General features: G+C 34.6%; 1 protein-coding gene across 2 annotated transcripts in view; it reads right to left on the bottom strand.

The window, feature by feature from the left end:
• The window catches only part of LOC141962124 (formin), a 149,109-nt gene that overhangs the window by 77,887 nt on the left and 45,139 nt on the right, over positions 1–26,083 (bottom strand). For both annotated transcript variants that reach the window (XM_074909781.1, XM_074909782.1), the window contains 3 exons: positions 22,769–23,568; positions 18,168–18,318; positions 6,972–7,059 (listed from right to left, as the gene is read on the bottom strand). In XM_074909781.1, coding sequence (XP_074765882.1) covers positions 6,972–7,059; positions 18,168–18,318; positions 22,769–23,568 — 1,039 coding nt within the window. The remainder of the gene's footprint in view (positions 1–6,971; positions 7,060–18,167; positions 18,319–22,768; positions 23,569–26,083) is intronic.

The following is a 26,083-nucleotide window of genomic DNA, read 5'->3' as shown; positions in this document are numbered from 1 at the left end:
TCTTATCCATGTTTCTGCACTCAACACCAGTTCTAAGAAATCAGCATTGTTTTGAAGTGACATGATAAAGCAAAAAATGTTTGAGATTAAACTAATAAAATACAAAACTGGTAAATGAACGTATTTTTAACATAATTAATAATAATCAGTGCTAAGAGACATTAATATGAATTATTTTCTCTTTTGGACAAGCATGTGATTGTATGAAAGTACCAAGAAAATATTTTCTGATTTACTTGTTATACAACCTGTCCTTCTGTTATTGGCAATGTCCATGCTGACAGGCTGCAGTGAAAAATCTAGCCATATTACTCAATTCGATGATTGTTCGACATCTTAGGATGTTAATGTATGTAGAGACACACTCCACAAAAGTCAGAAGTACTGCCAAAATCCAGAGTCCTTTATTTAATCTTTATGTATTTTAATATCTTTATCATTGTTCTTATTTTCTCATTTAGACCAATCAAACTTAATGCCATACACATTTGGAGCTGAAGACAAAAATGAAAAAATGTAAAATTATGAAGATTGGCCCATTTTCTTAAAAAAGAAGCAGTGATTTTGAAAAGCTGGAAGAAACCCCCAATTTCACAGGTGTCTTAGTATTCTTCATATTCTTAAAATATGGCATGTGCAATACCTTCACAGTATGTTGTGTAAATTAACTTGAATTGAGGCAGCTGAAAAAAAAACCATTACACTAGATCAAAGAAACTAATTATTTTACTTTTTACTTAGTCACAAGGAACAAAAGTGTCTTAATTCTTCTGCGAAAAACAAAACACAGTTTTAATCATACGTATATTAACATTCTTAAAATGAACTAAACCATGGTAAGTGTTTCAAAATACTCTTCCTGATACAGTGAACTTAAATGTGATCTGATACAGTGACCTTAACTGTGATACTTTACTGCATTAAATCTCATTATATCAAGTCTCACATAAGTGTAAGGAATATAGGTGAAGTATCATAAATCTACAAAAGAGGCTCCAAAACAATTAATAGCTATTACAATATCAATCATCATTGGTGGTTTTTACTTTTATCTTGCTTTCTAGTTAGCTGTCTTCCTTACACTGTCAGTTCAGTTAGAATATTTCACCTACACCTCACAATATGCCGAAAGGAAGTAGACTCATGCTGTGAAAAGCTGGTAATTTTATTGGGTTCCTCTACCTTTAAAAAATCTGTTACTTGGCCAAGTCTGGTTTCTGAGATCCTTTTTTGCAGGGAAATTGAGGCAAACATTTTTATGTGGCCTATGGTGTCTGCTCACAACAAGAAGAATTTATATACACAAGGATCATTAGTGCAGGGTTGCACCCATTAGGATATAATAACCGTCAGCTAGGACAAAAAACAGATCAGCGTCATGCATTCAAACTAACAGGCACACATAAAAATACTTGCCAACTACATTTCACACACTAAGAGTATTGCTTCGAATATAAACTTGTACCAAAGGTTTTTAACAGACTCACTTTCTTAAAGTGAATATAACTGTAAAAAACAGATTCCCTACTGCACAGATTTTTCACATACTCTGTTTTATCACTTCAAAAATGTAAACCAAAGAAAAGCTGAGAATTTAAAGCATACTGTGTGCAGTCAACATACAACTGTAGAACTCAGAGGTTAAATATGAAAAAGATACTTCTCTTAACCAGCTTAAATACCAACAGTCTTAAGGCTGACTCTGATATACTGCCTCACTCCTACTAAACACGTTTTGGATAAATCAGGATTTAAGTCCTGCTGACAGAGCTTACATGTACTCAGCAGTATCAAACCACTTAATGTGACAATTAAACTATGAAATATGAAGAAATCACCTTAACTGTTTCCTAATGATAAAACAGAAATAAGTTATTTAAATAAAAAGAGCTTGCCAAAGGTACATTTATTTGACCTGGAAGTACTTCATTGTTTTATGCTTTCTGCTGAGTAAGGCTTGATTTCCCGAGAACATGAAGCTCATCACTGGGAAATTTAAACTAAATTATGACTGATCTTGTCAATTAGAAAATGACAACAATTGTTAAGTACACATCCCTATTTGGCAAAACTGCCTAAAATACCCAAATCACTCTGGTTTACTTCCGACAAACTGGTATGTTCTAAACTTACTTAAAGGTTTTCTCCAGTATTTAACTCTCATACAACATAAAAACCATCAAAATATACATTACAAAGAAGCTCCATGGGCACAGTGTAGGTTTAGAAGACTAAGAAAGCTCAAATCCTGCAAGAAGTAATGAGCAAAAGACTCGCACTAATGTTAACCTATAATGAAGATAAAACTACAAAAGCAGATGGCATGACCTAGGCTTTTTAACAAAATCCATTCTAATCCATTCCATCTAAGTGTCATCAAATATATTTCTCTAATATTTTCAAAGCTTAATATGCCTCTGCAGAGATAATTTACACTGTTTGTGAACACAAGAATGTTCCAAATGCACAATAAGCATATCAGGTCCCCATACGTGCTATTAAAGGTTGGGCAGTGCTGTTCTCATTTAACAAATGGAGTCTCAGACATTATATTTAACTGCTTAAAGTCTAGGGAAGGACAAAAATCCCCAAACTAAATTAGCATTAGAAATAGTCTCAATGCCAAGGATCTGTGTTAAATTCTCCCCTTTGCCATATAGGATAAACTCTGTCAGTGCTGCAGTGCTACAGCGTTAAACTCTTGCCTTGGTAAATGTACTAGCAAAGCCTGCAGCAGTTCTGCATGGAGTAACATGGCACTTTATTACCACAAAGACTGTAATAAGCTACCAAGTGTGCATTTGGTGCGACCTACCGCATCTCATTGATTTGGTCCCAAGGAAAATATACCCACATGTGAGATCATCTAGTTAATGCATCCTGATGGAAATCAGGGGTACTAGACAGTGAACTATTTCCAGCAATGTTCAGAAGCAGAACTGGTGCCTCACAATTTTAGCGGCAAATTGGTACTATGGAGGTAGGGAGGGATTTGGGAGAATCACTCTTTTGGACATAGGCATCTACATTTTATCTACATCCCATTTTCTGTAACTAAAACTTTTTCCATCTGGGCTGCCCCACAATTTTACCAGTTTACTCTTGAACAAAGATCTCAGTATCTCATAGGAAGCTGGCACAGATTGACGTATGGTGCAGAAAATCTTATTATTATGTGTTTTCTAGTACACAGCTATCGTTAGCTACTATATTGGGAACTGACTGACTGGAATGTTGCCCCATAAAAAGTTGGGACCACTGCCCACAGAGGGTCTTTGCACACAGTTATAATCAGTATTTCCCATTAGAAAAAGAACTGAAACACCTCACTGTGGAGTGAGTTGTAATATCTGAACAGCAAAGCCACACAAGAAGTCTTGAGCCACAGCATGTCTCTCAAGCTGCAATATGTCAGCTGAACAATGATAGGAAAAATAAGACAGAAGTGCATTAATGGAGATTACTTCTCTAAGTGTGTAGAGACATGTTAAAGCATGTTAAAGCATTTTCCTTACCTAACAACTGATCTCCACTATTCCTAATCTCTTCTTTATAAAGGTTTTAAAAAAACATAGAGAAGCAGCCTTGAAAATAATCTCAAACCTATGCACAATTTAACTATTACTATTTTGATTTTTAAATATAAATAAAGATCCTATATAGCATACTGAGACAGACAGATCTTGTGTCTGCTTCTTCTGCTCAGGAAATAGATATTATTAATAGTGGTCTAATCAGAAACTGTATTACCCTTTTCAGTACCAGATTCACAAATAAAATTTGGTAGTGTTCTAAGAACATTACAGCACTTAGGATTTCTCCTCCTCTCCCACCTACCAAAAAGCTGAGTATTAGGACAGGTGCAGCATGACAATGTTAACTTTCCCTCTGCAGCATCTAATACCAGCACTAGCCAAAATTATTACTCAGTTTTACATTGTCTTCTCCCTAGACTATATTCAGATATAGCAAGAATTTAAACTTATTTGTAAAGGATGAACTTCACTCTCTCAAAGAAACATGTGTGGGAGATTCTCTCGCTGAAGTGTGGCAGCTGGCTCATTATCAAATCCAAACTGAAACATCTGGGTGCCAGATATGGTCACTTGCTTGTGTTGCACTGCTGAGCTATCTACAGAATCTGCCGTGAGATATTTACTTTAATTTGAGAGAGAAATCCTATAGGTGCAGTATTTTAAAGAAGGATGTAATTTTTGTTGTGATTACTCGTTTTGTCTTCTCTATGACTTTGCATGCATCTGTATGCATAGGGCAGTTCATGTGAGGACAGTTTTTCTGTATCAGTATTTCTGTAGCTGCTACTTAAGGTAGAGTAACCATTACACTATACATAGACAGTAAGTTCATTTGTACATGGCTTTTTAACAAACATGGTTAGAAAAGTTTGAAATTAGTCATCCTTTTTGTTTTTTTCTTTTTGACTTTCCTTTGCTTCAGGCTTCTTCATTCTCTGTTGCAAGCTGACAAAGACCACTAACTTTTCCCTATCTTTCACATACTGAATTATGCAACTGAAATTGGCTTGAAAAAAGGGACCAGTGCTTAATTTTCATGTTTCTTAGAGGTAGATATTTGTAACTTCACTGTGTAAAAAAAACCCCACCAACAGCTTTAACGTTCATCACCCAATGATCATACACTGTTTTGGTTAGGTGTTGTCATGAGCTATTTAGCTTATTATGATCTTTTTTCATCCAGCATATTGACTATACTGTTCTTCAATAATTTGTCTGTTGATAGGCAGGACTGCAGACAAATTTAAATTAAACAAAATACTAGGGGATAAACACACACTAAAAGAGAAACAAGCCTGATTCTACTGTTGTCTTCACAGTAGTATGCATTTCTAAAGATCCTCTCTACAGAACAGATGTTTTCCCTGAGCCTGGTGAACTGGATTTTTTCCCTAGATAGTCTCTGCATACAGATCTTGATTAGAGTCACTCATCCTGATTTGTTAATATATTTTTAAAGAAAAGTTCCACTAACAGTATTCCCAAATCCCGTTTGTATCTCCTAGCTGTTTCCATAAGCAAAAGGCAGCATATCCTATTGCTGCCTTGAGCAACAGATGTGGTGACAGACCAGTCATTTGCTACCTCAGAATAGAAAGGGTGATGAGTTATAAACTTTCTTTCAGTGACAGCACTTATTTTGGTGTCTCTCTTCTACCAACACTCACAATTTTCATTAAACTTGAGGGACTACATTAGCTATGTCTACAACTGCAAGTAGTGCAGTCTTCAGAAATGGATTTGTAGACAGCAACAACTGTCACACTATACACATCAGGGAGTTTTAACTATCTCTCATCTGATCCTGGAGAACTTAAAGCCTGTTATAGGTGGAGACTGCTGGCATGCTCCTAGAGCACATCATCTCATTTAATTTAAATCTGAAGTATGTCTGCCCACTCTGAGACTGCTCTGGATTGCTCTGCAAAGCAAACACAGCAAATGGGACAACTAGTAGATTTGATTCAAAAGTGCACTACTGATTCAAGCTAAAATGCTAGTGTATACATACCTAAACATTTGACTTATTCTTTTAAATTTGTAATAAATTAGCCAGAGGGTTTCAAAAGCTATAGAAATACAGCAAACATCAGAGATAGAGAGAGAGAGAGAGAGAGAGAGTGTAGAACATCATGGCACGGAAAATAAAAAGTCATGAAAACATCTCTGAAGATACTTAAGAATACTACCCAGTTTTTACAATACAGCTGCTATCCTATCCTAATGCTGTTGTAATTCCTGCCATCAAATTATTCAGACCTTTAGTAATAGCAGGTTTTTTTCCATCTCATTCGGATACCTTTCACACAATACTGGCAGGCACAAAGTTATTCCTTCTTTTCGTTGTTTCCCTCCATGCCAAGAGACATCTGTAAGCCCTTGTGCTTTTACAGAGCTAGATGCTCAAAGGCACTTCTGAAATTAATAATAATCAATGCCAGCAGCATCTCAACACCCTACCCAGTATTTGCATGTGATGGAGGGAAAACAATAGCAAAAAGGAGACATCAACTTGAATTCTTCCAGCAGTTGTTTTAAATGGTGAATATTTTCCTTTTTTAATGTGAAAAAGAAATAAACAATATCCTTAAACAATATCTTTTTAAATCCAGAACATAAGCAGAATCTGAATTACCCCAGTGTTCTGAAAAATCTGTATTTCTCTACAGTTGTATTGGCAAACTCAGATAATTTCTAACAGTAATGGAATTTATACACAGAGTAGCCCTATGCTTTGAAAAATGCCAGTCAGTAATCATCCTTCTGATTGCTATGTGGTAGCTGCATCAGTTTGGGATGTGCTTTTTATACCGCTAATGAAGCAGAATTTGAACATTCAACAAATACCGACTACATGTTTTATGCACAAAAGATTTACATATAAGCCTTCTATTTGTTTTTTGTCAGTGGAGGACTTGCTTAAGGAAAAGTATGGAACTTTAGGGGAGGAATATGAAACAGTTTTGAGAAAACACTGTACCATCAGGGAAGGTTTAGACTGGATATTAGGAAGCATTTCTTTACAGAACGGGTTGTTGGGCGTTGGAATGGGCTGCCCAGGGAGGTGGTGGAGTCCTCATCCCTGGAGGTGTTTAAGAGTCAGGTCAACATAGCGCTGAGGGGTATGGTGGAGTTGGGAACTCTCAGTGTTAAGGTTAATGGTTGAACTGGATGATCTTCAAGGTCTTTTCCAACCTAGACGATTCTGTGATTCTGTGAAAGTGATATGCAAACTCAAATGGCACAGATGGAGTTGTACCTGAATTCACTTCTGACTATTTAGGTGAAACTTTTACATACAGTGGAACAATGATTCTTCTGGTATCTCTAAAGAGGACCATATTCAAAGCACATTCTGTAATGTAAGAAATTCTCTGAACAGGAATGAGAAAATAGCCATGCAAAGATGATACATTAAGTGTAAGAAAAACTGACCTTGTTGAATATCCTTCATCTCCAGGTGCAAACTGGATATTAAAATTCCTACAGTTTGAGACCGTTTTCCATCCAACAACTTGATAATCTAGAAAGATGGTATAAAATTATCTGAGATCAAATGAACACTCTAGAAAGGATGCATTCACATTAATGACAGAAGCCAGTTTTAAATTGAATTCAGTGTCTCTCCAATATCAAGCCTTTTTATTCACTAAATGTGAATAAAATAAATGTGGTCAATAAATGTGACCATCATCATCTCTCTGTGCTCTGCATCTTAACAAATGGCTAATAAATGTAAGCTTGAATTCTCAACAGGTCTAGTAAAGAACACCACATTTTACCTGTAGGATGCTATTAAGAAGGAAAAAAAAAAAAGGCACATCAAATATTTATTCCAGAATATACTTTTCCCCCCTTCTCCTTAAAGTAATCAGGGCAGAACTATATAAGACACTCTGAGCACACCACAAGTTCCCTTATTTTGTCTGCTAGTTTATATTTCAGTGTGAACACATTTAAGTCTTTTTGACAAAGGATCAATTCCTGACCAAAAAGAATTGGAGAATTCTCTTCTTATGTCCTCTCAACACTATTTCTGGAACACTAGAGCCTACTGAAAGGATTTCTTTCCCTCTTGTTTGAAGGTGCTTCTTCCACACCCTTGACACTTCACAAGGATTTGAGGATTTGTTCACATTTTGGATAACAGACACTTGGTAGTATACTGATATTCAGATTGTAATCTTTTCAGATGTCAGGTGGGAGAGAATTAAAGGAGGAAGGGAAACCTTGAGGAAAATGTTTTGGCTGGTTGAAATTAGTGATACTGATGTGGGTCAGTCCATAAATAATGAAAAGTAAACCATTAGAATTTTAGAAGTGTAGTTCAGATATTAGAAATGTCAAAACCAAACCTGCCATAATGCTTGGACTGTTGGTATTTCTGGTTTTGATTTATGTTACAAGGAAGATAGGACAGTAACACAACACAAAATGCAATACAGACATAAATTCTTCAAAATAATAAGTTCAGATCCAAGCAGCTAGCTTACTTTATAGTGATGATGAACAAATACTATTAAAAATACTAACTCATATTAATAGCTAAATTTTCCCTAAATTTATATTCCTAGTATCTGAACAATATTTAACCTGTATGTATCCAAATTTAATTTTAATGTTTGGGCGACACTAATATTTGGATATTTAATGATACAAAATCTTTAAGTAATTGCTATCCCTTATCCCTATAATATTCTTATAGATGCTCACATTACAGACTGTTAACTGACAAAATTGATACTAACTCATGTAAGTATTTCTTACCTATGTTTTACATGATTAAGTAATATTTAACTGTACAACTACTTAGTCATTCACCTATATAAAAGTAGATTTGTAGTTGAAAAATAAAGGAAAAATAAATGACAGTGACATTTTCACCTGAAAATGCAATTAGTTCTTATATATAGAGTACTGAAACTGGACAATACATGAACAAGCTGGAATACACGCTGCCTTCAACAAAGATCTGACGTATTTTATGTCCCTGTTGTAGGGACTCAGCATTTAATGAACTTATGTTTAAGTAAATGTTGCATATTTTCTGCCAAAATTGGAAATAAAATCTATCCTGAGAGGGTTTTTTCAGCCTATATGTACAGCATCTATGCTGGATATTAAGAAAGTAACATTATTTAAGGTATTTTATTCAAATGAGAAAGAATTCAGGCTCTTTATCTCCTGAGTACACAAGCAGACAAGATGATTTGGCAACCAGTTACCATAAATGAATACTCTATAAGGACCGCGTGCTGCTGACTCTGATTTTCAGAGCAAATGTAAGTAACTGCTCAGTTTATCATGGTCATTTCTGAAGCTTTACATGAATTTGCTGAACTCCGCAGCACATTAACTTCTTACAGGGATAATTACAGGCTTGAGTAGCATGCAATTTGTATAGCATTCACTGACCTCCAAGCTGACCTTGTTCAGGGGCAAATTCATAGGTTGTCATAAACCCCATTAGACATGCCTAGTTTGAGGCAAAACCTTTCCAGACTATAGCCTTTGCAGACAATATGACATTTGAAATCATTCTATTAAAGTATTTTTAAGTGCTAATATATTCTCCAGATATGATCAAATAAGCTCACCTTGCTAAGCAAGACTTTCTCCTTAGAAGACTAATGAAAAAAATTTTAAAGAAGACCCTGTATAATTTTAAAAGCTAAATCAGAGATTCATGTTTTAAAATGGCCAACTAACTGTATGTTCACATGCATTTTAGACAAATGTACACATGGTCACAATTACCAGGCATCAAACTAGACTCAGACTACCTGAAATAGCTTCCACCAACTGAAATCTGTAACTGAAGGCTAATATTTTATTCATTAGAGAACAAAAATGGAGCAACAAGACAACAGAATAGCTTAAATTGTGTGTAAGACTATTCTAAAAACATAGCTGTAATGCTAAGTGTTGTCATAGATTTTTAGAACCAATGTGTAACTTGAAAGATTTTGCAACAAAAATATATAAACAGTAGTAAAACAGAGAACAAATTTTCAGAGATACTCGTTTTGCCCCAAATTATGGTTATTCTTGGGAAGTCACTGGCAGGGAATTAAACATGTGTGTGAATTCCAAATGGAGACACCAAAAAATCAGTACTTTTCAAGGTCATAAAAACCATCAGGCAAGTAAATGAAAGTCTGTAAAGACTGCATTGAACTATTTAGTCTATGCTTTTAAAAGACAAATCACTGATCACCTCTCAGCATATTGGGACTTGCTTGTAGCTGGCAGTGACAGGTAAGCACCTAAAATCCATCCGACGCCAGCTGATGCTGCTATGCCAGCTGGCAGGGCTTGCCAGCTGCTTGCCGCTCCTCCACAACTATGAGTGTTTCGTTGTAATGGATGCAGCATCTTCTGGCTTAGTGACAAAATCGTGACTGCTGGTGCCAATTCATTTAATTCACTGATCCATAACATTATTTCCTCTATGTGGTGTTCCCTGACTATTTTTTAACGTTCTTAAGTTAGTTGATTTGCTGTACAAAAGTGCCCCTTCTACATCTTTCAAATATTTATCATCTAATTTCAAAGTGGAGACATACTGAAGCTTGAATACATTCATAAATTATTCTGTCATTCCCATTAAAAGGTGTTTCTCTAACGTAGCCAGAAATGTATTTCATTAAATATTACAGGACAGACTTCACTGTTTTGTCTAACTGCAATGTCTACATTCTGTACAGGACACTTATGGGTGCTGAAATATGAACAGATTCAGTTTACTTTAGCGATTAAAAGCTAAATCGTTCCTCCTTCTGGTGCATGGATTCTTTCCATAATATTTAAATTTACTGAGAGAAACCATAAGCTAAAAAGCTGTCCTGCATATCACAGTGTTCCCCTCCATTCCCACTCATTAACTTTTATGGTGAAGTCAACAGCCTGAACCCGTAAGTAGTCTGCTGAAACCCTGTGCAAACAGAGGAAGAATATCCTGCACAAGAAGCCTGTAAGTATGCCCCTCAAGCCATTCTACATAAACACCCCAAGGGTTACCAATGAAATTTCAGAAGCTTAAGACTAGACATTATCTCTTCTATTCCTACTGAAAGGAAAGCCAAGTTAAACTATTTTTTATTTAACATGGATGAATCATAGCTTTATATTTTTTAAATATTTTAAAAATATTTTAGGAGACATGCAATTCTATTTACAATTCCACTGAATGAAAAAAGCCCACTATTTTTAGCCTTTTGCTAAAGGACAAGCAAATGGCAATTTCTCAGGATAAAAACAGGAGGTAAGAAATGAGCTAGTAAGAAACTTACTTCAATATCTTTATTCCTATCAAAACTATAAAAACAAGACAAAGCCACAAAATAGATATTTACCCTTTACAGATACCTTCCATATCCTACAAGACTGCAGAGCTTTGTGGTAAACAAGGAAATGCCACATTCATTCTTCTCAGTACAGCACAAAAAATAAAAAGAAAGTGAGAGTGCCTCAGAAGAGCATGCACTAGCATTTTACTACTTCTACTCGAGTTTGAACACTGTTTATTATCCTATGTAGACAGCTGAAGACAGTCATTGTGTTTCAATCCTGCAAAGCTTCCAACATTTTCTGCAATATCTGCCCTTGCGGAAACACAAAATTCATTAATTGTAATTCCTCATTTAGTTAGATGGACAAAAAACTTGCTGACAGACATATCCCCTTCAGTTAAAAAAATGCAATTCACTCAAAATATTGACACTCTTCTTAAATGAGAACATATGTTAATAATTATGTGAAGTCTGTTAGAGATAATAGACAACAGAAAAGCCATTATCTTTAATGTCCTCCTGCGTCTTTGAAATGATAATCATTGCACTAAAGGGCCAAAAATGATTGATGGACTTTCATTTGGAGCATACACCTGACACAAATTACTTGACATTTACTCATTTTTTTGGTAAGATGAAGACAGAGTGGCATCACAAACATCCAACTATCCTGTTTCTTGAAAAAGTATAGAAAATAAGGACTTTTTGAGAACAACTTACTAACAAGTGCTTAGATATATTGGAAAAACTAATGCAAATTCAAAATATGTCCAGCAATGAAGTTACAGAATGCACATGGAATAAATCACAGCAAAGGAATGCTCTTTGCTGAATTACCTTTTTTCAGGATTACAGGGTATCATAGCTTAATATGTAATGAATCATGGGTTTTTATTTCATTTCAAAATATATGTCCTAATTATGCCTTTCTTCTATTTGGCACTACAAAAAGATTTTGGTTCTGCAAATTTAACAGGAAAGGAAGAACCTATGGCTTGAAAACAATTACATGTGCCTATCAGCTTAAAAATTTGCACGGATGTGTACAGGCAAGAAATGTTAACAGTTTAGAATGACTAAAAAAGCAAAACTGGTTTTATGTAAAACTTCAGTCCTTCACCTGACATGAAAACATCTACAGAAGACTTTCAGAGTATGGGAAAGATGTTAGTTCCTTCAAATTATATTTAAATCTATTGAAAGCTGAGTTCTTTCAAAAACAATTAATGTTTTTTGGGGAGATTTTGGTGGATTTTGGCTTTTGTGTTTTGTTTTTTTTTTTTTTTCTTTTTCATAAAAATAGGTTAGAGTTTTAATACAGTAATTGTTTTCAGTTTTCATAAACAGCTATGGACTTTAATGATACTGTACTGAATCTACTTACAGTTGAACATTTTTGGTACATAAAACCCTAGAGGGTTTTTTTGTGTAAACCATACATTCCTAGACAAATGCTTTAACATAAGTGTTAGTGAATAATAAAACAGACACAGAAATATTATGTCCAGAATGCTACAACTGAAATCTAAGCATAGGAAAATACAGAAATTATGATGAAAGCAGTCTAGATTAACAGTTGCACTTTCACCAGCCTGACATTGATACTTTAAAAAAAAGGAGTTAAAAATGGGATTCATATTCAAAAGGCATTTAACGTCTAAATGTCTAACAGATCAATACCTAAATTGAAGTTATGTACTAAAATAACCTGGTGGACCTAGCCCTTTTTCTTCTTGATTTCCAAGAAGCTGTAACTTCCGAGCACTTTTGAAAGAGGAACCAACTATGTACATTTGAAAAAGCCTAACTAAAGACTACATACAACAGGTTACACGGCATAAATACTTTTAGATTCAATGTACATTGCAAAGTTGCATCTTATCAGTAACTTACATATTTAGGTTAAACTAACTGAATTAGCCAAAACTAGAATTTGATTCATATTCAGGTGCTAATGAACGTCTTTAATTTTGTCCAGTAACTTCAACTTTGCCTGCTGCAAAGTCAACAACTTCAGAACTATCCTAGGAAATACACCCCACCCCTTCTATACATTATTTATCCATGTAGAGTCTCTGGGAAAGTCAGGATGCAAGCAACAGTCTGTTCCATTTCATAGATACCACATCCAAAAATCACTGCATTGTATTAACTCACATAAGATTATAATGCTTTTAGTCTTACACTTCAAAAGCATTCTTATGAGAGAAGGATTCTGTGTATTAATTCTTTAATATATGGCACACTATTTTGCTCTAATATTGGGACATTACTAATATATTCATCTAGACAGTAAATTCTCCCCATCCAGAAAAAATAAGTTCTACACTAAAGACATAATACCTAAAAACCTATAATATTTATTATGATCATTATCTACAAAATAGTATAAAAACTTTATTTAAAAGATTGCATATATGCAGATAAGATAAATGCACATGAATAAGGGTTTCCTAAACTATTACAGAGTATGAGAGCTGGAAAAAAAGAAAGATTTTTCCAAGGCTGCTAAATTTTCCAAAGGAGTGTATGATCGAAGAAGCATGAGCAAGCCACAGGCTTTGCAGAGCTTCTAAAGCCAGATAAGCATGACCATAACAAAATTCAAGAATATTTTAGTGTACCAGAAAGGTACATCTGACCTTCATTTAAATTACATTGTTTTTATATTGTATCACTATCAAATGAATGTATTATATTTTTCCAAACCAAGTTAATATATGCCTAAAAGTAAATAAAATCACTGTCTAATCAGTCTTTAATGCTGCTGGAAGGTTCTTAACTTCCCCTCCTTTTTATTTCTACATACTTGTTAGAATACCTTGTTTTTTAATAACTGCATTTAAAATTCTAATAATTTCATCCTCATGTCAGAACAATAGCCTCTAGAAACTAGTGTAACTCAATTAATAAGCCATTTTCTGGGAGGCATGAAAGCAATGAATTTGGGAATCATGAAAGTGCTTCCACTTTGGAAAAAAAGATAGCCAGCTGTTTCCATCCATTGGACAATGGACAGACAGTAGACTTTATGCCTTTGAATTGAGTAACAGAATCATGATGTTGGAAAGGCACTCAAAATGTCATCCAAAGCATTTCTGCCCTTCAAGACAGTATCAACTGTATGTGTATCATTCTAAACAAATTTTTTCTCCCAATACAGAAACACCATTTCCCTAGCCAAACTTGTTCTGCATTCCTTTGGTATCCTCACTCTCAGAAAGCTTTTCATAATTTTTCTTTGCAGCAGCTGCATGCACTTGATGACACTTACTGTGTCCCAATCAACCTTCTCTTTTCTAGACTAAACAATAATAATAATTCAATTCTTTTCTCAGAGACTACTTTTACACTTTTCACCATTCTGACTCTTCTTGACTCTTTATAGTTAGTAAACATCTTTAATGAAGGGCTGTAGCACCTAAATCTAGATGCAGTTCTTAAATGAGAGAGGGCCGAGCAGAGTCTGGCAAGCAGTACTTCCACTGATCTATCAGAGCTTTGTTTTCCCTTTTTAGTAGTACCACGATTTGACAATTCATGTTCCTCTTGTAAGCTGCTATAATCCCATGAATTTTTCTGCTTAACTATTATCTAGTCACTTAGCCAATTGTACTTGATCTTATTTTTAGGTAGCTGCATATCCTCAACTGTATTAACCTCGTGGTTAACTGTATTAGCTGTGTGCTTATCCATATCTTTCAGAGCATATCTCTGATACATTAAAGTTTTCTAAAGAGCCTACTCCAGTACATTTGAAGTCTCTTGCGATGAGGTAGTGGCTGCAGAGTTAATATTCCATTATCCAGGTCATAAGTGAAAATACCAAGGTAACCAGACCCAGCATAGATGCCCACAGAATCCTCACTGTATTCTCTTATTTTGACACTGAGTATGAGTATAAATATATATTTATTTTATAAATCATGTATTATATTGTATGTTATACATATAGGAGTATAAATTTATATGAATATACATATATACTCAGAAGTTTCCTTTCTGAGCATAACTTGCCAAATGGTATTGGAAAACATCCATTCCATTTATGTAGGAGAGAATTTAGATATTTCTGGCTAAAAATGGTAGATGTCTATCAGCTGTAAACCACAAAAGTACAGCCTACAGTGTACATTTTAATCTGGGTTGCCTTAAGGTGTCTACTATGTAGACAAATCGGTAAGAATACAACAGAGCGAAATTTCTATAGGTTTAATGTGATGCCTTCCACAGAAGCATTTCACAGACTAAGCATACAGATTATTCTGACTGGTTTCACAAAAATAATAATTCTGAGAATAAACTGAATAATATTATTTTATTTGGAACTGCAAGAGAAATGTAAATAGATGGTAAAGAAGTCAACAGGCCACTAATTGTTAAAATATCCTTGTTTTTACAAAGAAAACACAGCTGAATGAGAAACAATTCCCCTCTAATTTGAAAGATGGAATCTTACTTCCAATTGCATAAGGAACTTGATTATGAGGCACTGATGTAATTCTAATTCAGGGAGAAAAGTATTAAGTAATCATGTTTTAATAAGCAATGCTGCACCACCTATCGGTCCATCATTTCTCTAAATAAATTTAGTATAAAATGGTATGAAATAGGACAAAGTTTGTGCAGAGGGGAAGAGATTTCATGCAGTGAATAGGTCAGCACTAACATGTATCATTAAATAAACTAGCTTACCTATCCCAAACACAAACTACTACTCCAGAGTCTATTGCTGTACCTGTATCTTGCTCTGGAAGCCTTTTTTATAAACGTGAGAAAGGAATTTACAAAGAAATATACAGTAACACAGCATCAGCTAAAAATTATATGATGAACCTCATGAGATTTTTATGTCTTAATGTCTGTAGAAAGCATCTTTAACCAGACTATATAATTCCATAGAGAATTGACACTTGTAGCATTCCTAAGTCCAGATAAGCACAAATTTCTGTACTGAAGCAAAGGAATTATTTATTTAAAACCCTAGTGGAGAGATACAATTGTTAGAAGAAAGGCAAGAAAAGTTGAGAGCTGAGAAAAAACATGAGAAAGCACAAATGAAGCCAGCAGGACTGATAGTTTGACATTAATCTCCGGGAGCTTTCTGTTACTATCTACTAATAAAACCTCTGTAACTAAATAAAATGCCTCTCTACTACTGTATCACTTGCAGCCCACCGGGATTGATCCACTGGAGCCAGCCTGCAGATATCCAGGCTTTCAGAGAGACAAAGGAAAACATCGGACCATCTAAAAGGACCAACTGTCGGTAAAATATTCAGCTGCTACTATGAGTCATATAACAAAGAAAGGTGGAAACCCAGGATATACAATAAGGAAGTGCTTCTATACTCAATTAAATTCAAATTTCATTTGAATTCTAAAAGATGATTTATTTTTAATTTTTAAATTGACCAAATGACAGGAAGTTTAATATTATTAACCATGAGTTTCTGAAATTTCCATAGAAAGCCTTACAGTTCCCATAGTTTGTAACACGATGATCATAATCCCATGAGTTTTACCAAATTAAAGACATAGTGATAGATATAACTTATCTCTTAGGGAATTTATATTTGTATTTTCACACAGTATTCTAAAGGAACTCTTTTCATTTCATTAATTTCAGTAAATACATCCCTAGTCTTAAGAAGTTTACATTTAATAAAAACCCACAATAATTCAAACAGTGACATAAATAAAGAAGACATATTTGTAAGAAAATACATTCTTTTTTCCCAAGAAATAGTACTTACTATTATACCATTATTTCCTATATTGTATAAAATAACTATTATCCAATTTGATTTTGGAAAAAGTTAAGAGAGATCATTAAAAAACTGGGCTGCTGTAGCAAATAAGTTAATTTACAAAGCAGCAAGGAAAAAGAAAAATGCAATTTCATCCTCCAGAATACAGGCCAAATTCTCTACCTTGTTTGCTGTCATACAACTGAAGAAATAGGTATTTTCACTTAATTGCTGAGATTTTGAAATACAAAGGTAATTATTTGTATTATTTCTTATTTCTCCATTAAAGTTACATTGGTTACATTCTTCTTCAAAGTTCTTTTGAAACCTGTATTTCCTATTAAATAATTCTTTCTGAATGAGGTAAATTTATGAAACATAAAAATGAACTTTAGAAAGAGGGCATTAGAAATGTGAACTAATGGGATTTACAGATACAGCCAAGTACTACAATGCCATATGCACTTGGAAGCATTTTTCAAGTTAAATATGTCAAAATATTTTTCATAGAGATGTTCATATCCAACTTCAGTCTAACATCTGAATGACTGTAGCAATTAATTTCTTTAGGGTGTATTTACAAATGCCAGCATACCCCCATCCTGGCCCCATTTTTCAATTGTTGCATCACATGAGTTTGAATTTTATAAATTCTATAGCTTTATTTACACTTCTCTAACTATTGTGCTAAGATGCAACACAGAAAGTTTATGATCCAAGATGTTTTGAAAGATCTGGTTGCACTGATATGTATCTACGTATGCATATTTCACATTATATGTATTATAAAATTGAAAAAGGCAGATAGCATAGCTTACATACAAAGTGCCCTCTTGTGGTTCCAAGCAGGTAAACTCCAAACAGATTTAAAATATAGTATGCATTTAAATAGGTTTCTAATATATAACCACATTGTTTTATGAAAACAGTATTGATTATTATTCAGCCTGGAATTTTTCCTGCATAAAATATTTCTAATACCATTTCCTTGTCCTAGCTGCACACAGTAATTGCAAGTACAAGTTCTTTCTAATGGGTCATGTCTGGCAGACAATATCTGCGCTATGGTAATGACATAGCTACTGGATAAACTTCTGGTCATTAAAGACATGACCGTCCTCTCCCTTTCAGACACAGCTCTTTAGTTACACCAGACAAAAAGTTTTTTGATATTCTTTATTCCAATGGTCTAACCGTCCTATCTTGTTTTATTTTTCCAAGAAAATTAATCTCAATTGGAAGAGAGGTTTGCCAGAGTAACTTAATGACAGCCTTTAATTATAAATCAGTTCAAGAGCAGACATGGCCTGAAACAGTGGCAGTTTGAGAGAGGACTTCTCATTCATTTCTCCTGTACAATATTTTTTTCTATCTCACTGGGATGTGAAACTTCCATTTTCAAAGGCAAGGAATCTTACAAGTCAAATAATTGAAGTTGACTAAGTTGACTCAGCAATCCACCTATTTTACTTTAAAATAAGATTTAAAAACTCATCTGTTCATTCAACAGTAAATAAGAAGGAGGTTTTCTTAAAATTTAAAACTAAACAGTGACACAAAAAAAGCAAATACAAAGAAATAATTAATACCTTTTTGGCCTTGGTTTTTTTTTCGTAAGTCTCTGATAATGGTTTTCTTTTTTCCTGAGTGGTGTCTTTGGAGAATAAATACTCAAACTCAGTAGTATCAAGTATATCAGGTTCTTCTAGTGATTCCCATAATGTTGGCATAGCAGTTTTCCTATAAAGGGAAATATAATAATAAAATTTCCAATAAAATTTATGAAAAACCATAATAGACATGCACTGCTGCTATACAAACCGCACTCCTTCCCTATATCTTGCTCTTTCTTATGAGTCAAAATATTTTGCAGAAGGCTGTACCAAAAAGTTTAGCTAGCTAGAATCCATCACTACTAGACTGTCAAAATGCATTATTTATATTGTACAGGTTTTTGTACAACCAAATTTGAGCAACAACTGCAGCCTGTGCAAATACATCAGTGAAGTGCCACTTCAACTAGAATTAGGAGTATTTCAACAACATCTTTTCTGAGAAATTCGCAATAATCTATTCAGATCTTAAAAATAAACAGTATTAACAAGTAGTGAACAAACTTTATTAAGGTGTATTTTAAGAGCATTTGAGGTCATTTGTATAGGACTTGATTCACTTCATGTTAGCTGCAGAAGTTGTACATTCATATTTATCCTTGCTGCAGTTCTGAGAAACTAGAGTAATTATGTGGCCTATATTTTGGGAGAATAATCAGTATTCTGGTCCATTCAACCAACTGTTATCTTTCCTTCCTTTTTTGCCTTCCAAGACCAGATTTAGTTTTGAAACACTCTGGAACTCTTTACACAATCCTCTAATTTTATCTCAGTTTGGGGAAAATACTGTGTAGAGCTCCAAACACAGCACTTCAATTCTGAATGAACTTTGTTTCAAAATTTCAATGCTTCAGGAAAATAATGTGGGAAAAAACTTCCAAGTACTCTTCTTGTCTGTTTATCAGTAGAAGGTCGGCTCACTTCTTCCAGCAGATGTCACTAAAAGGCAGTGAAATTATTTGCAATAAAAAGTGATGAAACCCCCTATAAAATACAAATGGCTGATGTCACTAACCATACTTTTATTAGATGTAATATGCAACAAAATGCAATACCTACCAACTTAAGGGGAATCAAACTGAACTAATTTTTCTTCATATTTAGGATTTTTTTCTACTTAACTGTACATTTACTATCACAAATGTTTAAGGAACTCTAGTTTTTCCATTCGCATCGGCTGATGCAGCATATTCTGTCACAGGACATGTTTACAGCTCCATAGCTACAGTCAACCAGCAGCTGACCAGAAAGCTATGACTTACACCTTATCTTGCATTCAGCCAGAGTTTGATGAACCAGCAATATTTCAGAACAAACATTTTGATCTCAGTGAATCAGTAGGAAGAATTAAAATAAGGTGTATTTATAAACCAAATATTTATCCACTATGAAACAATTTTTCACTAGAAATTTTGGGTAAGTAAAACCAAAATGCTCAAACTTCCTGCTCTAAAACAATTCAATGCCTTTAATTCTGAATCATTGAAAGAATACAACTGCCACTTCATGAACTGTTTCTTCCTGTCAAACATTTTATATAAAATATTAACACCTTGAATGCTTTAATATACCAGAATGATTCTTTATCTTTAAAGTAAAATAATTCAAAAAGCTGTACACTAAATTAAAACTCATATTTAAAAAATTTTAAATGCAGATATTTAACAGTGTTTAAATATAATCCTAAAAATAGAAATTAATAATCTTAAATATTTTGTAATATTTCAATATTTTATAGTGAAATATTGTAATATAAGTAATCTATAATAATCTGTAATATAATTAATTATATATAACAGAGTATATAATAAAGTATGTAATGCAGTGTGTATATATAGTATAGCATATATAATACTATTATATAAATCATATATAATGTAATTTATTAAAATGTTTAAAATAAAGAGCATCTTTGTAACTACACTTATGCTAAAATAATTTTGAACACAGATAATAATGATTTTAATTTTAAGACCTCAATAATCATGTAATTTCATTACTTGCATAATACAAGACCTGAATTTTATGTCATGATACTAGTAACTCCTTGTTAAACTAGAAATAATCTGTGTTGCTTAAGCATCCCCCAATAATTTGTTTTGAGCCAACCCTCTATGTTACATCAATAAACACCTGAAGCAAAGTTAGAATGAGTCAAAATCCAAAGGAGGCCGCTGAGCAGCACTGAACCCATGTACCACTGTGACAGTAAGTATGATGGCCCACAAAGTGTAAATGGGAATACTTCTTTTCTCCTGCCAGCAGAATAAATGGGATAGTGTGAACAGTTGTGGGATCATTTCAAAACGACTGTCCAAAAATTTGTTTATGTCTCTTCACCAAATCATCCCCTTAAAAACAAATCAATGAAACAGTATGTTTCCTAGTAACTTCAGATTTGCTACAACAGTATATTCTATTAGACTGCTTTCACAGAATCACAGAATGGTTTGGGTCAGAAGGAACCTTTAAAGATCACCTAGTCATGCCCCCCCCGCCACAGGCAGATACATCTTTCACTAGATCAGGTTGCTCAAAATCCCATTCAAACTGAACCTGAAGGCTTCCAGTGATGAGGCATCCACAGCTTCTCTGGGCAGCCTGTTCCAGTGTCCACCAACCTTGCTGCAAAAAATTTTTTCCTTATATGCAATCTAAATCTAATTCTTTCCAGTTTAAGACCATTGCCACTTGTTTTATCACTACAGGCCTCAGTAAAAGGTCTTTCTCCATCTTTCTGACAAGCCCCCTTTATATTTCGACAGGCCACAATAAGGGCCCCCCCAAATCTCCTCTTCTCCAGGCTGAAGAACCCCAACTCTCTCAGTCTTTCTTCACACCAGAGGTGCTCCAGCCCCCTGATCATTTCCACAGCTTCCTCTCAATCCACTCTAACAGGTCCATGTCTTTCTTGTACTGGGGAAAGTACTCCAGGTGTGGTCTCATGAGAGTGGAGTAGAGGGGGAGAATCACCTCCCTCAACCTGCTGGTTACACTTCTTTTGATGCAGCCCAGGATGCAGTTGGCCTTGTGGGCTTCGAGGTCACACTGCCAGCTCATGTCCAATTTTTCATCCACCAGCACTCAAAAGTTCTTCTCTGCGAGGCTGCTCTCAATCCATTCATCCCCTAGGCCGTACTGGTATTGGAGATTGCCTCAACTCAGGTGCAGGACTTTGCACTTGGACTTGTTGAAGTTCATGAGGCTTGCATGGGCCCACTCCTCAAGACTGTCAATATCCCTTTGGATGGCATCCCTTCCCTCCAGTGTATCTAGCGTTTTATACGAGCACTAAAGTACCTTGATCCCAGCACTAAAGCACCTCGATACCAGCACTAAAGCACCTTGATTCCTGTGTTCAGTTTTGGGCCCCTCACTACAAAAAGGACATTGAATGACTCGAGCGTGTCCAGAGAAGGGCAACGGAGCTGGTGCAGGGTCTGGAGCACAGGTCGTACGAGGAGCGGCTGAGGGAACTGGGGGTGTTTAGTCTGGAGAAGAGGAGGCTGAGGGGAGACCTCATCAACCTCTACAGCTACCTGAAAGGAGGTTGCAGAGAGCTGGAGATGAGTCTCCTGAACCAAGTAACAAGCACAAGAGGGAATGGCCTCATTGCACTAGGGAAGGTTTAGACTGGATATTAGGAAGTATTTTTTTACAGAACGAGTTGTTGGGCGTTGGAATGGGCTGCCCAGGGAGGTGGTGGAGTCCCCATCCCTGGAGGTGTTTAAGAGCCAGGTTGACACAGTGCTTAGGGATATGGGTAGTTGGGAACTGTCAGTGTTAGGTTAATGGTTGGACTGGATGATCTTCAAGGTCTTTTCCAACCTAGATGATTCTGTGATTCTGTAAATCACAATAAGACTTGTAATTTTTTTACTTTTCATATTTATTTTTTTAAACTATACAGGTCTCTATCACTACTGAGATCCCTCCATAATGGAAGGATTCATGCTAGAGGTTCCTGAGCTGCATATATTTATACATATGCTTTACTCTTCCTGCTCTGACAGAATTATACACTGAAGTTAGGTTCCAGTTTAACTGTTTCTAGAACTGGAATAATAGAGGATGACACAACACAGTGCTCTGAAGATGGTATCACTGGTATCCCTAGAAAGCAGAAATGAAACTCTTAAGTTCTCACCTGACCAAACTTTAACTTTTCAATTCTATTTTTAATTAGGATTAAAAAGAAATCTTTCTAATTTCTTGGCTACCTTTCTTCTCTTTAGTGCTAAATCTAGGAAACACCCTGTCACTACAGTTATCCATGGAGTACTTGGTTTTCTGGGGAAAAAAAAGACAAAACTTCTTTCTGCTCGAATGTATATAATTTTCATTTATAATGCATATAATTTTAATTTATATTTAATATTTTAAAATAATTTCTTATTATCTATTTTTAGACTTCTAGAACCTATTTCATTTTTTTCATAAAACATGTAAATTCCATGTCTCTACACTGATTTTATTATACATTCCTAGACATTTTGTTATTAAGTCTCAAATAGTATACATACCCTCGTACCATGGCCTATAAATAGAAACTCTAAGTCCAAACAAATATACTTTACCTGCTACCTTGTAATTGTATCCGTGTCCAATACAAAGGCTTCATGGGACGGCTAGGTTCAATGGCAGGTTTTCGAGGACCTTGGTTTGAAGATAAAGTGCTATTAAAAAAGAACCCAGGCCCAGGAGGTGGAGGGGGTGGGGGTAACCCAGATCCAGGCAGTGGAGGAGGAACAGGCGGTCCCAACCCTGGAAGCGGTGGTGGTGGCGGTGGTGGTGGCGCTTGAATATTCCTACAGTTTTCAGAAAGTGGAGATGGCAGTGGTGGACCAGATCCAAACTGAGATGTCAGTGAAGCAGGTCCCATTGGCAAAGGTGGTGGTAGAGGAACTAAACTTGGTAGTGAAGAATCAGGAAGGGGAGGAGGAGGTGGTGGAGGTGGTGGTGGTGGTGGTGGTGGAGGAGGAGGAGGAGGAGGCAGCATTTGTTTTGGTTGACAAGATAAGACACTTTCTGGAGAGTGTACATTGTAATTGTCCTTATTGTCACTTTGGGCAGAAATACTATGTGACAGAGAAGAAATATTAAGCTTTTTGGGTACTATTTGGTTATTTTTCACAACTCTGTTTTCTTCTTCATTAGGCTTTATGAAAGTTTCTCTGTCAGTCTGTATACATACATTTCGGTATGTCTTTGGTGGGTTATCATCTTCAGTAGAAACGCCAATATCCTTTGCTTTTTCATTTATTCTGTTTAATTTATTATCAAGTTCATTCTTCAGACGTGCAATGGTTTCCTCAAGCTGAGCAGTTGATACAGCATGTTCTCCACGAATATGGAATACCCTGAGTTCAAACTGAGACTGCAGAGAAAAACCAAAAAAAACCCCTTAGTGAAAATATTTTTTGTTTATTTTGTAGTAATTCAAAATCTTCACATTTAGACTATGTTCTTATTTTAAGCAAAGACAGAAATACTTCACTTTCCCAGTCTAAATGGTTTTATTTCAAGCTATTACATAATTGGACAATTTCTAATCTTTAAAGAAAAGTAAGCAGCGTGTATTTCAACAAAATGTATTTTATGAGTAAATATCCAGAATAGCAATTTAGCAAATTCTAACTTTAACCTTATCTTTAAGCAGACTATACTGGTTTTAACTGCTAAATGCAATAATTAAGGGTTCATTATGGAAAAACAGTACCTCTTTCGAATGGTATTACATTTAATGACATGATTTTATTGACTTTCATTTCATAGATATGCCATACACATAGCTAACATGTTAGGAAGATAAAAATAGAATAAACACAACAGAAGTTGAAATTCCTCCCAGATAAAACATTAAATAAACAAATTAAAAGGCTTTATCAGTCTATTTAAAGTGTGCTCATCAATTAAATTCAGAGGCCCACATAAATTCTTTTTCAAATTTATCTTTACTATTAGATTAAAACTTCATTTCTACCAGATATATTTTAATCTATATATCAGGAAAAAAAATCTTAGAACAAAGAGGATTTCACTGAGGGAGAAGGAAATAACAATCTTTCAAGAATATATGCAAGTAGGGAAGAAAAAATAAACTTTTCTTACCATGTATCAGAAAAATACAAAACATTTGACACATAAATACCTCCTTTAAATAAGCCAATCCAATACTACTATTCCAGATGATTAAATCCCTACAAACTGTTATGCCATGATACTATCAGGCAGCTGACTGGTGTTATGTTACTTCTCTGCAAGACAATGACTCCTGAAAGAGCATTTTCCATGGTTCTTTCAGGATGTCTGCACAAAGGGAAGCCAATGTTTCAACAGACACAGCTAACGAGCTGTGATTTTCCCAAATTCCTGCAGGCACAGCAATTTACACTTAAAAAATTCCCACATTGTGCTGGTCAGAAGTGGCAACATAGCACTCCCTATTTATCGTTACAACTTGAGTATTAGGTCAGAGCTAGTAGTTTACAGCATTAATATACAACCAAGTCATACATGTGTAGCTTAGTATGGTAAATACAGCAGTGGAATATACTGTAATTTTACGCCATATGAAGCTTGAATAGTTATGCAAAAAATCTATATTATTTCTTACAGCAATATGATCAGGTTGTGTTCTGATCAATTTGCTAAAATAAAGTCCAAAGTAAACAGTATGAAAATATTGGTTACAAAATGCTCCTTTTCTTAACCGGCAAGTATAAACGTGGGAAATCAAGTTTGAAGTCTTGCGTGGAAACAACACAATTTCTATTAGTTTTACAGAAGAACTAGGACTAGTATGTACAACAAAAGGATCATTTTTTGCCTGGCTTTTTTTCTTTTCCTACTGTTGCTCTATCAAAGTTTGTTGTCGCTCAGCTTAATTATTAGTTCAGTTCGTCACAAGATTTTCTGTCATTTGAATTGCTCCAGAGCAATCACCTTTCCTTTTAAACTCAGCATACTGATCCATAAATGAGGTAATGAAATAAGTTTGCCTTAGGGAATTCAGCTATTTTGTTTATCATAGTATTTTGCTCCAATTGGACATCAAAAACTCCCCGATAGAACAATTTACTTTGAACGTTAAAGATTTTCCCAGCAGTAAATCTGAAGTCACCTTAAAAATAACACTGTAAAACAAGCACAGTGTTTAACAAAACTACTTATTACATTCAACTGGGCATGAAAGCAACTGTGTTAGTATTATATACCTTTTCAATTACAGATCTTCAGTCTGTATTTTATAATATATAATTAGTGGTTTAAACTCAAAATTATATTTGAGGTGATAGTTTCATGCTTTGTCTTTCTTTTTACTCTTCCATATTTTCAAAATTATTTTCTGTTAATAAATATAATGAAATTAACATAAGAATTAAAGCTAAAATTACTAAGCACAAAAATGAAAAGCAACCTTAACAAAAATGAGATGTTGGGAATCTGTGTTGAACATATCATCAAAGGAAAAGATCGGTCTTATCCAACTGACTGCAGTATAAAAGAGCAATAAGCAATAAAACAAATTTTTATTTTATTTGCCTTGCATCTCAAAACAAATCTTGTTCACCAAAATAAGAGCAAGTAATGCTGAAATCTTTTCAGTTTATGTAACCATGATAGTATATTTTCAACAACATTTTCAAGAATATGTATACTAATATATACTGCTTTTATAAATATAACATAAATAATACATACACATTCTTAACAAATGTCTGCTTCCTGGCAAACATTTCTTCAAAAGAGATGAAATGTTCTAAAATATTATAATTAATCAAATGGAGATCAAACAGCATCTAGTCATTCCACACAAGTAGAATTTAAACATTCTTTTTCTGTCATGTACTATGACAGGTATGTATGAAATCTATTACATTTTCTCTATT

The sequence above is a fragment of the Athene noctua genome, chromosome 6 (genome assembly GCF_965140245.1).
Source record: "Athene noctua chromosome 6, bAthNoc1.hap1.1, whole genome shotgun sequence".
Classification (NCBI taxonomy): domain Eukaryota; kingdom Metazoa; phylum Chordata; class Aves; order Strigiformes; family Strigidae; genus Athene; species Athene noctua.
This window is presented reverse-complemented; position numbering and strand designations above follow the sequence as displayed.